We start from the raw sequence: 16839 nt of genomic DNA, 5'->3' as shown, positions 1-16839 counted from the left end.
CACTCGAGCCAAGTTTTGGCTGAATTGTTTTACAGCTTAACTTCCATGTGTTTGTCACCCTGAGAACACAAGCTCAAAGAATCTCTCCCTGAAGACAAGAAATGCAGTTCCAGAACAACGAGATGGATATCAGGAGCTCACAGCAGTGTCCTGAGCAGTGAAGAAAAGGTCCAGCAGCAGCAGCTGTGCAAGACAGCGGCAGCAAAGAGAAAAATGGCATCATCATGACTGGATAGATGGATGTGCATTTCCAACGAGCTGCAACTTCACTGTGTGTGAATGGACCTTTGAAAAGACTGTCTGAGTTGGACATTTGCCACTTTTGGAGCAAAATGGCAAGATGAGACAGTGGAAAACACAGGACAACTGACTCTCACTGGACTGCTGCAAGGGGGAGAGATGAGATGAGACCACAGTGGAAGGAGCAGGGGAGAACATGGCTGTTTTAGTGTGGGAACTGAAATTTGGGTTTAGGAAACTGGGAAGAAAAAACGACTGCCTTGCGTGGAGAATTGAAAAGTGTCTGGAGCACCGCAAAGAGGAGAGGTACACAAAAATTACACAAACAGAAAAATGCATTAATCCTACTAACACAAACACACATGCAATGAAGCTCATGAAGACCAAATAGCATTTTAAGCATGCATTGCTGTTACCATCATCTTGTCCGGTTCACTTAGTGGGTTAAGAAGTGATACATAGACTAGTGAACTAGTATTATTTTGGGGAAGGATGATTGAATTATAGCAGGGGTGAACAGAATGATGCAGGGGGGTCAGATGAGTGGGAACTAATAGATTATTGAGTTTCTTGTTTCTGATGTGTGGGGGAGGTCTTATCATGACACACATCTGGTTACATGGGGGAAAACAAAACTCATCATCTAATAGAATATTGCTGTTGTGTGAGGTGTGTGACTGGTGAATGAAAGTTTTGGGGATTTAGCATTTTCCTTTGGTACCACTTTGAAACTGCCAATCAGTTTTGTTTTGATCTATCATTCTAAGAGAGCATGCTTAGACAACTTCTAAAAAGAGGCCTTCATATAGTTTCGATTTTTAACAGTGCACTGAGATTTTTTTTTTTTTTTTTTTGTTTAGCAATTTTCTCTTTTGAAGCAGGCCTGCAAGATCGGGACCGAAAGCGCTACACAACATGTTGAACAATCGCAAGTGAGCTTCTCCAAAAATTAAAATGGGCTCGGGAGAAAGCCACTTATTTGGGACAATCAGAAAACAAGTCCCTGCCAAAAGGATTCAGCGATGTAATCCAGTCTGAATTATTTTTCTTTTTGAAATGACGTCATTGCTGGCAGTAGAAACTTATTGCGTCACGAGGTTCTACTGTCAGCAAATAAAAAATGGGGACTGACTGGACTGACAAAAGCTTTCACTGACTTGACACCAGTATGCAAGATTGCACCTCCACCTTGACCTGTGTAAAATTTAATTATTCTTATTATTAGTTTATTATTATTACTTTATTATTATTACTTTATTATTATTAGTTTATTATTATTAGTTTAGGCTTTCTTCAACTTGTTTTTAAGTTACATTACTTCTATAATCAAAATAAAATATATTTGTTGTGCAGCCACAATCTATATCCGTCCACTTCAACAGGACCTATGCTTTGATTGTGTACGTAAATTTATGTTGTCTTCATTTCACACATAATACAAATAAATTGCATTGGGGAATTTAAATTTAGATTAATGGGTATTTGTTTTTTGTTAGGAGAGCTCAGGTCGTGCCTCTGGTCCACTCATCTCCTGCATCACTTGTCAGGAGGAAGTTTCCTTTTCTGAAATGAAAATGCACAGAGAAAGCTGTGATGGTTATGTACTAACAAAGACATATGTGGATTACATATTCATGTTACAGTAGGAAAATGTCCCCTAATGAGAGATTATCACCATGATGTCAATTTTGTTAACATCAAGGACATTGATGCAGGAATCAGACAGAGAACCAGAGGGAGGCCGTGGTGAAGAAAGTGATAGAGAGCCAGCCACAGTTGGTGAAAGTGTGCCAGTCAGGCCTGAAACATCAGAAACCTCAGCTCAAAGTGCAGTAGTGCCAGTAGTAACTGGCAATGAGGAGTTTGTTCACAAAGAACCTGACAATGGTTTGTGTCAACACATAGCATAAAGCCCTTTTGGTGTTCATGGTAAAACACTATATAAGTACTAGGCCATTTGCATTTTGGTTTAATGCGGCTGATAAGCATCATATAGGCCACACACTTCGAAAACCACTTGACAACGTCACAAGGCAAGCACTGGACTGGAACCCACAAGGGAAAAGGAAAGTGGGGAGACCCAAACAGACGTGGAGAAGATCTGTCGAGAGCGAAGTGAAGGCCGACGGAGTGACGTGGACCCAGCTGAAGAGAGCAGCCCAGAACAGAGTCCGTTGGCGTGGTGTTGTTGCGGACCTATGCTCCCCCAGGAGTCAACAGGAAAATTGATTGATAAGCATCATATGATGAACTCTGCTGGCCAATCATACTAACTACAGTGACAGTTAAAATGTTTACGCTATCAAAGGCAAATAACCCAAATTGAACATGGATACATTTGATTTGTAGGCTGAAAAGATTTTATAAAGGAATTTGTTTTGTTTTTGTGAACATTTTCCTCTTCTTTCAGCATTTGTGGAGTTACAGTGTGCATGTCAACACTTGCAGCTGAAGAGTAAGTTGTGCTTTCAGATGGTGATAGACAAAACCACATGGCCAGTTGAGGATCCTGATGAAGATGGAGAATTTGATGTTGAATCCAAGATCACTGGTTTTCTACCAATGTTCCCTGAAACTGGTAAAGGCAACTTGTTTAAAACAAAGCTATGGCTCATATTGCAACTGCTTGATAATAAAAATGTAAAGTTATAGACTGTATGAAATTTACAGTTTAGCTGTATAGTTGCTTTGCAGCATTATGAACAATGAACTAAATGTTTTCTTTACTCCATTTTTGACTTTCTGGCTTCATCAGGTACACTGGCCCAACTGCTCAAACTCTGGGTTAGCAGGCAAAGACTTCCTCCAGAACTGAAAGTAGAGATCTCTTCCTGCAGCCTCCACATGTTTTGAACCTCTGAAGCTGCCAGCTCATTTCCAAACGTACACAGATTTTGAGGAAGCACTTGTTTCTGCCATAAATAGTGCACACACTGGTTTTGGACTTGTTTAAGAGTGTTCAGGCAGAGCAGTTTCCATGGTCCATTCAGTGAGCCACATGTTAAACATGTTTAATGTTTTTAACACATGTATAAATGGCAGTTTTCACATTTTGATATGAAATGTATCCTTTGTCATTTAAAGAAAGTTATCAGTTTTGCATCATCTGCTTTCAGGTCTTTTTGTTCTTTTTAAATGTAGTTTTATTTATAAACCAAAGATTATAATTTGATATCAACAAATAAAGCTGAACTATGTGACAAACATCATGATGGAGAAAGCTTCAAAGAAGAGGGCTTTAAAACTTTCTTGAGGAAAGCAAGCTCGTTTACTGTGCCTGTCTATTTGTTTTAGTATGCTCAATAAAAAGCCTGGGTTGTACATCAGTCTCCTATGATTCTTAGCAGAGCGTATGAGCGTATCCAATTACATCTGTTAAAGAAACTCCTGGCAAACTGGCAAAGAAGCAAGCTGAATGTCAGGTACTGATGTAGTTCCTCCATGGTGAATGTGATGCCCATTCCAGTTGATCCCATAGTCTTCACAAACCTGAACAGAGAATAATATTGGTTAGTGTTTAACGTGTCATGTCATTGCACAAGCTATTTGGGACTTCTGTGGTCCTTATGTTGGAAAGTATTTTAATAATGTTCCTAATTAAATATTGTAAAACAGTATAATTCTGCGTAGGTAGAGCAGAAATTAAAGCAAAGGGTAGCTCTCCTGCGGGGTCAGCAACAGTATTTTTTTCGTGCTCAAAAGGTCCAGGAAAAGGCTCCAATAGCAGCTATGAGGTCGCCCAACTCATCACAAGACATGGCAAGCCTTTTTCAGATGGAGACCTCATAAAACACGGCCTCGTTTAAGTCACCGAAATAATGTGCCCGGAAAAAGTGCAGGACTTCAACAACGTCAGCATGTCCAGAAATCCAGTTGTGCGACGCACTGAAGACTCGTCAGCCAACATTAAACTCCAGCTGTTTGATAAAGTTGTGCTTTTGATTTTTACTCCATTGCATGCGATGAGAGCACCGATGCCACAGACGCCGCACAGCTGCTATTTTTTTTGCGGGGAGTGGACGAGAGCACGAGCGCTTTAGGTGAGTAAAAATATATTCCACAGTACCCGTGTGTTAATGTGCAGGTACACATGCTTCAAATATCAATAATGCGCATCAATTCTGTCACTACCCTGCTTTTGCGCACCACTTTCTTATATGCGTTTTTCTTGTTAACACACAGAGTACACACCGCTGTGCACAGCGCACGCACACGCAAAGTCAGCTGATCTCATCTGATGCAGATCTGCTCCTTGATCAAGTGACATTTGTCCGGATTTTTGGCACGAGTGGCGATCAGCACCGCGGCTGGATGGCCCGATTTACATACCCAGCGCAGCTGATACTCACCAGAATAATTTACTAAAATTATATGGACTCCTGTTATTAAGTCCAGTTCAGTCTGTTAATGTTGACGTTAATAGATGTGTTGCTAAGCCTAATAACTTAAATGACAAACTTGAAATCTACCCGTCCTGTTTTCCCCTTTATTGTTTTTTCTCTGTAATTTAAATCTAAAATCTAAGAAGAAATCTGAGGCTGCTGTTCTGAGAATGAGCTACCAAAGCTTTTTCTGAATAAATCAATAAAGATCCATTTATGGAAAACTGTGATGAAGGCAGTTTTGTCTTTAATTATTTTCAACAATATAACACATGTGACCACTCATGTGACAGCTCGGATCATACCAAAATTAGGGGGAATTTACGACGGTGCGATCTGTGCTTCGTGTGTTGTTTTTGTTTTATACAGTTGTCAGTCAGGCATTTAACTAACAAATTACACTCCAAAAGACCCCATGCTTTTGAAAAAATGACCCGGTGGCTTAAGCCCAGTAAGCCACGCCCCAGCTCCGCCGATGGTTGACTCCAAATCTCCCGAACACTATGTCGATTTGAGAACGCAAGACCGAGACCAAAGTCCGTCGAGACCAAGACCACCGGTCTCGAGACATCCAACTCTACACGATGAAGACTCCGTGTGTCTCTCTGCTCCTCGGTGAGTCAAACTCAGAGGTGCTGCTCATTTATTCATCAGCATTAAACTGAATGGAACCTCTGCTACACACAGCCGGGAATGTGGGAAACTGATGCAGGACAGACACAGACACTAAATCCACACTGTGAAATCTAATTAGTTCCTAGAACTAAAAAAAACTAATAAAACTTGTTGCCTCAAAAAAACAGAGTAAAGCTTAAGATGATTATATTAGGACAACTTATTCATTAAGTGTACAGTTCTAAGAATAACTTGATGACTGTGTAACACTGATCGTTCACCCACTGACAAACATGTCAAGTTCTGCTACATTAAAGAACAACTTGTAGTAACTTATATTAATATAACACTGTATGCAAATGTGATTCAAAGAGAATAATTAACAACACTTCTTGTAATGGTGTTTAAATTGGAGATGGACCGATCCGATATTAGGTATCGGTATCGGTCCGATACTGACGTAAATTACTGGATCGGATATCAGAGAGAAATAAAAAATGTAATCCGATCCATTAAATATCAAAAAAGCACCTCACAAAACTTGCGACAAGGCGTAACTTTGCTCATAACCATAGCACGTCGGAGCAGTGTGCTCACCTGATAGAGCGGCTGTGTGTATTTGTAGCCTCGCTACCAAACCAGCATTTCATCTCCGAGGAAGTTATCCCAGAGAGAAGTAAAGCAAGTGTGTAAGTTCATCTCTGAATGTTTGTAAAGCATTCCCACGTTAAGCTTAACAACCGATATATGGAGCGACTGCCTCCTCTCTCTCCCTCTGCTGCTGCTACTTCAATCCTGAAACTGATCAATTATCAGCTGATCGGCTTTTCTGTCGCGAGTCTGTCTCTCTTCTTTGTTTTTGGCCCACTTTGCACCACAAAGAGGAAACCAGCGGCTGAACAACAGCAGCATGTTTAACCTTGATAAGCTGTTGTTAGAATTTATTTAATATTACTTTCTACACCAGGATCCTTTTCTACGTAGCTGACGGCTGGTAACTGTGCAGGGGCGGATCTAGCAAAGTTTAGCCAGGGGGGCAGGTAGGGCATGAACAGGGAAAAGGGGGCACAAAGACATACTTTTCTTTCTTATTCTCATTTAAAATGTCTAGCTTTTAATAAATAATTATCTAAATCTTACACCCAAAGTTTTAATCTGATGTAAAATGTATATAAGTCCATTACTGTATATAGTAACTGTTAAGTCTAATACACCCTAGTAAGCTATAGTACTTTTTCCTTTGGGAAGGTACCATCTGTGAATTCTGCAATTCTGTTGAAGAAAGATGTTGAATCTATTTAATTATTCTTGAAAAAAAATTTATTTCTGTGCATTTTTTTTCACACTGCATCAAATTAAAGTTGATTACATCGATTAAGCATCATCAGGTGGAGGGTGGGGGGTGGTTCCCTATTTCTTTTTTTGCTGGGAGTTTGCAACCCTATTAGTTAGGTTGCTTAATATTTCTGCTAAGTACTCTTTAAAATACCAGAATAGGGAGGATGGAGTAGGTTTAAGTTTATTAGATTGATCAGTATTGCTGAACTATGAAATATTTTGGGTGCAGTGTATTTTTTACATACAGGTATAACAGAATAGCTTTAGTGTTGTTGTTTTTTTAAACTTGAGTATGAACTTATACAAAATGCAGCAAGATATTAAAAAAACAGTTTTATTGATTAAAAAACACACTATATCGGATTCATATCGGTATCGGCAGATATCCAAATTTATGATATCGGTATCGGACATAACAAAGTGGTATCGTGCCATCTCTAATTTAAATCAGCCCAACTTTTATTTCGAAATGTAAAACAATATAACAGCCTGGACACTGTTCTGCTGAACAACAACAGTTATACTGTCATCATTGTTATAATCTTACAATGAAACAACGTCTCAGATTTAATTATTCTTATTATTAGTTTAGACTTTCTACAACTTTTTTGTAGTTACATTACTTCTGTAATCAAAATAAAATGTATTTATTGTTCAGTCTCCAGATCAAACAACACATTTGTTTTACATTCAAACACAGGAGCTGGTGTGTTGTAATATTTTAAGGATGCTTGTTTCCAGTCCAGGCATCACTGCCTGAATGACTGTCATGGATCGAGCTGATTCAAATGTAAGTGCAGCAGAAAGTCTTTAACTTCCCTTCAGTACAGTGGCAGTGGATGTGGGCTGGAGATGCAATGACCTTCGACCTGCGGGTCACTGACCAACCATCTGTGATGGAGGACTCATCTCTGCTGGTGTCCTGCAAGCAAACAATCAGATTCTTTAGAACAGGGGTGTCAAACTCAAGGCACACTTTAGGTCGTGGGCCAAACAAGTGAAATATTTATTGAACACACTAAAAAAATGTTTTTTAAACATAAATATGAATAAAAACAGACAGGAATATTATTACAGAAAAAAATAAACTTAAAAAAATACAATTTAACTTTAAATATTTTGCTCTTCATAAAAATATATCCTCTCAAAAGAGGGAGAAAAAAACATAAAATTATTTAGAAACTGATTTAATCCTTAATGGCTGTGCAGCCATTATAACTTACAACACAGAAGGTCAATGTAGACCTCATACACACAAATTAGAATAGCACATATAGTACTAAAAACACCATCTATTACTGTGTCTGAATGTGTGGTATTGGCACTCTCAGTTTAGGCCTAAAGAGATATGTGTTTAAAAAACCCCACCTCATTTAAATGTCATCATTACATAGAGTGAGAAGTTTGGCCATCCAGGAGGGGCTCAGAGTAGAGCCACTGGTCCTCCACATCGAAAGGAGCCAGCTGAGGTTGTTTGGGCATCTGACAAGGATGCCTCCTGGGTGAGGTGTTCTGGGCATGTCCCACCGGGAGGAGGCCCTGGGGCAGACCCAGAATACGCTGGGGAGATTATCTCTCAGCTGGCCTGAATGGATGGATAGTCAGGCGACTGTGGTTCAGGTTGCCGGTTTGATCCCCTGCTCTGTCTTTCTCGGTCGTTGTGTCCTTGGGCAAGACACTTATGGCCTACTGGTGTTGGCCAGAGAGGCTGATGGCGCGATGTGGCAGCCTTGCTTCTGTCAGTCTGCCCCAGGGCAGCTGTGACTACAACTGTAGCTTGCCTCCACCAGTGTGTGAATGTGAGACTGAATGAATAGTGGAATTGTGCAGCACTTTGAGGGTTATATAAATGCAATCCATTAGTTTTGTTATAAAACAGACATGTTCATTAAATGTAAAAACAGCTTGCTTATGTCAGTGAAGAAAGATTAGATTTAACATTAATAGATGCCACAGATGTTCAAAAGAAACCACAAAGAATTAAAATAAGTACAGAGGTTAAGAATATACAGTTCATATGTTATAAAAATGGACTGAAAACAAGCCCCGCCCCCAATGGCTGCACCTTCAGAAAAAGTTTTCTCTCGGTTCTTATCTAGTAGCGGTTCACTTTTCTATTTCAAACAATCAACAGAAAATTTCACAGAGAGATATTATATAAGGTTTTTAAATGTCAGAGGTTGCTGTGTGGAGGTGAGGAAGAAAGTGGACCCAAACGCAGGACTCACAGTGCAGGATAAGGGTGTTTATTGGAGGGAATAGAATGAACAGATTGAGAGATGAATAACTGACTGGCTGACTGACGGGAAGACTGGCTGAACTAAGAACACGGTAACAACATTACATCAATGACAAGACAAAGAACTGGAGGAAACTGAGGACTTAAATGCATTGACTAAAGAAGACGATAGGAGACCGGTGAGTCACACAGTTGAACTAAATCTGACTAATGATACACAGGGAAAGAACTAGAACATAATGCAAATAGGCAGGGGATTGACACAGAAAATCAGGAAATATTAAAACTAAACAGTGACAAAAGTCCAAAACTGAAAACAAAGGGTCATCGACCCAGGAACCCTGACATTAAAGCTGTGGGTTACTTTGTAAGTAACATGAGCCCAGAGGCAGCAGCAACGCCAGTCTAACACTAGCTAGCTAGCAGAGTTCATAAACCTGGTGCTAAACTGAGAGAAGGCACAAAAACAGTTTGAATAAGAGTAAACATTTACTCACTGAGTCAGTGAATCACATAAAGAATCACAGCAATGACAACAATGATCTCTGGAGCTAAAGCTTCTCCAGGTTTGCTCAACATATTCCAGAAAAAAATGTGGCCTCCATGAACACGCAGACTGATCTGTGAGAGGAGGAGGACGGCATTTTCAAACCATATAGTCAAAATTTCCAGCTTACTGAGTTGATCAGCTCTTTGAATAAAAAGTACTGGTAACTTACCTAACCTGAGATCTAATAACAAACTGATGAAAATTGAGTTCAATCTACTTAATGTTTACCATGGTTTAAGAACAGTTTACAAAAACAATGCCATCAGGTCATGAATTTAAATAAAAACAAAGGACTTTTATACACATTAATAATTCGCAATAATTCGAATGTGGACGGGCAGCTGTAGACATGATGGCTAACGCCTGATAATTGCTCATGGCCACATCTTAGCTCAGTGCCTGCAAAACAAGCTGCTTCTTTCCACCAGTTTTAACTGGTTAGATAAATGCACATTCACATATAAAACTACTAAAAGAAGGTACACCTCTTTTGGAAAGTTGGCCACAGCTGATGGCTTGCATACTCTGGCTTCCTGAACAAATGGGGGACCATGCACATCAGGGGTGTCAAAAGGGGGCCAAAACTCAAGGCACACTTTAGGTCGTGGGCCAAACAAGATAAACATTTATTGAACACACTAAAACAATGTTTTTTAAACATAAATATGAATAAAAACAGACAGGAATATTATTCCAGAATAAATAAACTTAAAAAAAATAAACTTTAACTTTAAATACTTTGCTCTTCATAAAAATATATCGTGTGAAAATTATGCAAGTTAGAAATATGAACATGCTGCCAAAAACCCCAGAAAAAATAAATGAAAGCAAACACAAGGTTGGAGCCGCATGTAGACGGAGCTGGGGTACTGCTTCAGGAATGGAACTAACAAACTGTGCGGGCCATTCAGTGTCGTACTTTCCCTTGAGTGTATCATTACACTGCAGCTCCATCTGAATCTGCACAGGTGCAGTTTCCACGCAAATGGGTTGCGAAGCAGCTCAAAATTCTCTTTTTGTGCTTCAAAGTCACCAAAGCGCCGCGAACTCAGTGCCCAGTGCAATCAGCTTATCAGCAAAGTGCGCTGACTTGATTCAACATTACTTGGCAACAGGGAAAGTGAGGCAGGTTGCACTGGTGCATTAGTGACAGCTTCACTTGAAATGCCTTTACCGCATCATACATGTCCATGAACTGACAGATTTCCTTGCTGAGCTCAAAAACTCTATTGAGAATTTTTCCCCAACTCAGCCAACGGAGCTCTGTATGATAAGGAATGTCGGCAAACTCTGAATCTATTTCCCACATAAAAGACTGAAATTGACGGTGATTTAAACTTTTAGCTCAGATCAAATTTACGGTTTGTGTTACGGTGATCATTACATGCTCCATTTTTAGGACTTTACCACACAGCCTTTCCTGGTGTATGATGCAGTGATGGGATTTCCAGCTCTTTTTAAAGAACCGGCTCTTTCGGCTCAGCTCACTAAAAAGAGCCGGCTGTTTCGGCTCCCAACCGGCTCTTCAGGTTGTTTTGTTGCTTTAATTAATTTATTATTAACAATAATATAAAATTATGCACAAAAGGAATTACTAATGTAAAAAAAAATTGGTTTTATTTATATATGTTTATATATACATATATACGGTGGCCCCTAGAGACAAAACACGTACAAACTCCAAAACACATTTCTAGCGTTAACTGAACTTCCAAATCAGAGCTATCTAGATCAATTAAATTACACAATTGAAAGCATATGTGTATTGTTTGTGTATTTATACACAAGCACTCATATATATTCAAATAATTAAAAAAAATGTTCATTTACCTGTTACTACCACACACCAAATCCAGTCGTTGGTACTTCCTGGCTTGTGTTGCCACTAGGTAACAAAAGCTCAACACTGCGCCGAGCATCCTGGAGCACTTCTGTTGTCTTTTGTACGTGTTTTGGAGTTTGTACGTGCTTTGTCTGTAGGGGCCACCGTAAATATACTTTTATTTATTCACTCCACATAAAATGTAATAAATAAATCATATAATACAAAAAACAACTTTTAACTATTTAAATTTTCAGCTTTTTCCTTCTAAACAAATTTAAAGTGAAACAACACAAAACTCTTGCTCTCTTAAACAAAAAAAAAAGAAGAAGAACAGCCAATCCAAATTAAGTAGCGCAGAGCCAAACCAATCACAGCCGCAGCTGGGCTCTTATCTGGTATCTGCTCACGTTTCTATTTCAAACAATCAACAGAAAACTTCACTGAGAGATTTTATATAATGTTTTTAAAGCTGTGGGTTAATTTTTAAGTAACATGAGCCCAGAGGCAGCAGCAACGCTAGGCTAACACTAGCTAGCTAGCAAGTTTATAAACCTGGAGCTAAACTGAGAGAAGGCACAAAAACAGTTTGAATAAGAGTAAACATTTACTCACTGAGTCAGTGTATCAGGTAAAGATCCACAGCAGTGACAACAATAATCTCTTGAGCTGAAGCTTCTCCAGGTTTGCTCAACATATTCCAGAAAAAGATGGCGGCACCATGAACACGTGGACTGATCTGTGAGAGGAGGAGGACGGTAGTGACGTGGCATTTTCAAACCATATAGTCAAAATTTCCAGCTTACTTAGTTTTTCTAATTTAAGACAACTCAAATAAACTGAGTTGATCAGCTCTTTGAATAAAAAGTACAGGTAACTTACCTAACCTGAGATCTAATAACAACCTGATGAAAATGAAGTTCAGTCTACTTAATGTTTACTGTCGTTTAATAACAGTTTACAAAAACAATGCCATCAGGTCATGAATTTAAATAAAAACACTTTTATACACATTAATAATTCTCCAGTACACCAGAGTGACTACACACTAATAATTATGGTTAAACAAGCAGGAAAAGCATTTTAAAATACTGATTTCAGTGGTCTAGGACACTGTGTACATGAAAAGGTGTAAAACACAACGCCTGGTGATTAAACCATAAACTAGTTTCATTAAAAAAACATCCCTTTGACTAAATTCAGTGTGGCAGCCTGACTGTGCCACTGTTCTGTATGTGATTGGTCTTTAGAACAAATGTTTCACAGACAAGACTACAGCCTTCCTGGAGGAGATTTCCTTTAAGGGAAAATAGGAATATTAATGTAAATACGTGAAAAAGTACAAACTCCTCAGGAAATAGCATCTCTGTATTACTGCTGCCTCTTTTCACTCACCTTTAAAACCATCTGTGGGAGTGATGGGGGTAGGTACAGGTCTGTGCTTGGGTGGATTTTCAGTGCTGACTCTTCCATCCACCTTAAAGAGCTCAGCACAGGCCACAGAGCACCCTGTTCTGAATATGATGCTAATCCTACTAACTACATGTGACTTCCTGCTGACTTCCACTCGACTGGAAACCAGTGAGAAAACAACCAAATATGTCCAAAGAAAAAACTTGAATGCTGATCATAAACCCTGGAGAACTGCTGCTCAAGACCACTTCAACCTCCCTCCGTGATACTTTGACCTTGGCCTCTAGTCTCCTTCTCCATGGAGGCCACTGCTGCTTGTAGCATCTCACTGATCTCTCCTGCTGTGGTGTAGATGAGCTGGTTGCAGTAGGTGTGGTCCTGCATTCACATCATCTAGTAGATCTGCTGAGGGTACTTCACGTAGTCTTGGTAACTGTGTGTGTGTGTGTGTGTGTGTGTGTGTGATACACACAAATATAGACAGAAACCCATCTGTTCTCTGATTGTTAAATTTGTGATTGACATGACATTGACCAAAGAGCTGAAAGGAAGAAAAACAAGCGAGGGAACTTGAGTGCAGAGTTTTACACGTAGATTTTTGCTTTGTATCTATAAACAGACTTTTAACTACAACATTGTAACTTGTGTACATTTTTTACACACACACATTCTCATCTATGGATGCACAAACAGAGTTTTCAGATATTTTGGTTTACAGGGTTACCAAACACTACCAGGCAGTCTGATTTACAAATGCAAAATATTTATGAGCACAATTTGAACCAAACCCAAAATGCTGTTCTTCATGTGGGAACTCTGTCTGATCATTTGACGTAACAACGTGGTTTATGTCCTTTCTGACATAAAGCCTGCTGCTGTTGGACGTTAGTCACATCAGCTGACTGCAGGTTGGAAAATCTGATTTGGTTGTTGGTTTAGATCTGACAGGGTCTGGGTCCAGACTGTGGTCTGCCTGTTTGTGACCTCTGACCTTTAGTGACCTCTGCCCTCCTGTTGCAGGTGTGTGTGTGCTGCTGCTGTCTGCACCCACTGTTTCTGCAGGTGAGTCGATGAAGTGAAAACAATCAGTGAGACTCCAACAAGAACACAAACACATTTATTGTGTGTGTGTGTGTGTGTGTGTCCTCCAGTGTCTCTGTCTGTCAGTCCAAACCTTCAGCAGTTCTTCAGAGGATCTTCTCCAGTTTATCTGAGTTGTGTTGATGATGGACAGACAGCTGATGGATGGACAGTGAAGAGGACCAGAGGAGGACTCACTGAGGACTGTGGAGCAGCTCCAGACTTTGGGAGGCTTCTTGGTTCCTCCTGTGTTGTGGATCTTTCTGCTCCCAGTGAAACCTTCTGGTGTGAGGACTCCTCTGGACAGCAGAGTGACAGAGTCTCCATCAGTGTCTCAGGTACAGACAGATGTTCCAGCTGTGTCTCTGTTTCTGTCTGTCTCTGTGTCACTCTGTTTGTGTCTCTGCTGGACAGAAGGAGGTGTGATCCTGGAGATTCCTGCACTTCCTGTCATAACAGGAAGTGATGTCACTTTGTACTGTACACCCAAAGAGGGAGAAAGACGAAAATCTTACTTCATCAGAGATAATGTTCCACTTGGATCTGGACCTGAAGGAAAGTGGATTCTCTCTAAAGTCAACCGGTCTGATGAAGGTCTCTACTCGTGTTCTACTGATATTCATCCACGTTCTCCTCAGAGCAGACTGAGGGTCAGAGGTCAGGACACTTACATCACTTCCTGTTTATAGATACAAACCAGCCTGCTGACCTGATAATGAACTGACTGAACCATCTTCATCATCTCTCCTGCAAATCCTCCTCCTCCTCCACCCACTACAACCTCATCTCCTGCTTTCTTATTCTTTTGTATTAAATCTATAATAGACTTCTCCTCCCCTCGTTCTTCTGCTCCCACCATCTCCCCTCCTCCTCCCTCTCCCTCTATGTCAGTGCTCAGACTCGCCTTGCACCTGGTGGTCTTCTGTCCATACGTGGCCTGTACTGCTCTGCTGCTGTCAATCTTCTCCACCAGCTCAGGTAGATATGAACAAACTCTCTCTGATCACTTCAGTGCTCCAACCTTAAGTCTTAACCCTGTCCACAGGTAACACACCTTTTGTTTCCATGGAAACGAGCCATCCTGCTGTACAGGATGATGCCACTGCTGATGTCACCACTGAACATCACTTCTGACCTGATGGAGCTGATCTCTGAGCTGACAGGAAGTGAAGGAGGTGAAGCAGCTGGGATGTTCCTGTTTCTGTCCCAGAGTCAAACCTGTGCTTTGTACAGACTCCTCAGTCTGATCTTTGAGTCAGTCAGTGAACTTATCAGTGAACTGTTCACCTGTTGATTGGATGGATACAAACATTAACCTTGTGCTTTTATTGTTTAATGCTTCAAGTGTTTACTGCTGATCAGCAAATCCGTTTTTTAATATGTGCTATACTGTAAGGTAAAGACTTTACAGTAATACAGAGAAAAGATCAGATCAGACAACTGGTATGATCAGGCACTTTGTGACAGTGGGAATGAAAAGCTGAACTGATCAGTGATTGGATCAAACAGTCTCTGAGTAAGAACTGACTCCTCTGATTCTGTGTTGATTTGTGCTTTAATAAAACATTTAAACATTACAGAGCAGATATTTCAGTGACATGAACAGTGACACAGAGAATCAGAGTCACAGAAACAGGATTGAAGTGATCCAGGAGTGTGAACTATGGCTGATGAGAGAATGATTTATTTATTATGGTTTATTGTATGCTGATGAGGTTAGCCTGAGAGTGCTGACAGTCTGAGCTCAGCCACAGCCTCAGAGTGTCAGGATCAGTAACCTGTGATGGAAACAGGAACAAACTGAACATAGACAAACATCACAGACACAGAGCTGATCCTATCGTGTAGGATCGGGAAGTGGAATCACAGGAGGACACAGCATAATGACACCACAGGGGAAGAGTAAAACTAAGCACACTGAACAAGGGAAACACAAGACCTTTCAAAATGAACCTGAAGAGACGTGGACATGACCCAGACTAGACAATATGAGAACGGACAGAGAATACATGACACAAAAGACCAGGACAGACACCAGGTGACATGAAGAGTCTCACAAGAACTCAAGGCAATAAATATTAATACTAAGACTTAACATTATTTCATAAATACTCCAGAAATACAAAATTACTCAAGTAAAACCTTTAACTTAAAAACAATAAAAACATAAGAAAACAATACAAAATAACACAAAGCATCAGATCAAACACACAGCCCCTGACAACTTCTGATTTTATATCTTTAGTGTGAATAATTTCACTGTTTCCTCATGTTTGTCCTGCCAACTATGAGAAGTGACCAAAGAGAAAAACAGGAACAAGACTTCTTACTGTGTCTTAAACTGAAAGAAAGAAAAGCAAATCACAAAACAACCTGCAGCCGTCACCTCATTTAAACTGTTTAAACTGTTGAAATCTGAAAACAAGAATCAAAACTATTCACACTAAGAAACAAAGAACTGGACCTGTGGTTTTACACCACCCAGGCCCTGATGGTGGGCCTATACTGTTGACAGCCTCCTCTCTGATGGCTGCACGTTCAGTTTTATAGCTGGGCAATGGTTCACTGCTGTCAGGAAGAGGCTGCGCATGGAAAATGTGTTACTGTGAAAACATGCTGACATAACAGGAAGCCTGTTCTCACTACCGGGGCGTAACATCCTGACCATTTGTCACCTAGTGTAAAATGTTACGCTTTGGGTGTGAGAACGTGTTGTAAGAGAACCAGAGGAAACATAGAACCCTATAAAAACTTATTCCACGTACAGATCTGATCTGAAGACAGCAGGTACAGAGTGTTTTAGAACAATATGAGCTGTAAAGGTGACACAGACACTTTCAAATGATTATACATATAATGAGAAGCCAGAAGGAGACACATGGCCGCTCAGTGATGGTAGTTTACTCTTCAACCACACAACTTCCTTATTCTGACTGAACTGACCAATCAGGAGGTGTGAGGTATGAGGTCAGTCTGGAGAAGCCACAGATATGTTTGTTAGTGACATCACAACTCTTCATGAATCCAACAGAAGTGTTTTAAAGATGTGTGTAAACGTGATTGACTCAACTTTGAACCTTGTTAAAATTCACACTGATGTTAAATATAATCTGTATGAGATGTTTAATCCCTGACATTTGTCACTGCCTGCGCTCTGATG

The 16839-nt window shown here is 40.1% G+C and overlaps 1 protein-coding gene across 1 annotated transcript; it reads left to right on the top strand.

The window, feature by feature from the left end:
* The first annotated feature begins 5206 nt into the window (after positions 1–5206).
* Positions 5207–15256, top strand: LOC120434949. The gene is made up of 6 exons (XM_039603624.1): positions 5207–5237; positions 13620–13661; positions 13751–14017; positions 14094–14336; positions 14505–14657; positions 14725–15256. Exons 1-6 carry the CDS (start codon positions 5207–5209, stop codon positions 14811–14813), a joined length of 825 nt encoding a protein of 274 aa, XP_039459558.1. The 3' UTR covers positions 14814–15256.
* Positions 15257–16839: the final 1583 nt, after the last annotated feature.

Source organism: Oreochromis aureus, linkage group 3, assembly GCF_013358895.1.
Source record: "Oreochromis aureus strain Israel breed Guangdong linkage group 3, ZZ_aureus, whole genome shotgun sequence".
NCBI classification, from domain to species: Eukaryota; Metazoa; Chordata; class Actinopteri; order Cichliformes; family Cichlidae; genus Oreochromis; species Oreochromis aureus.
This window is presented reverse-complemented; position numbering and strand designations above follow the sequence as displayed.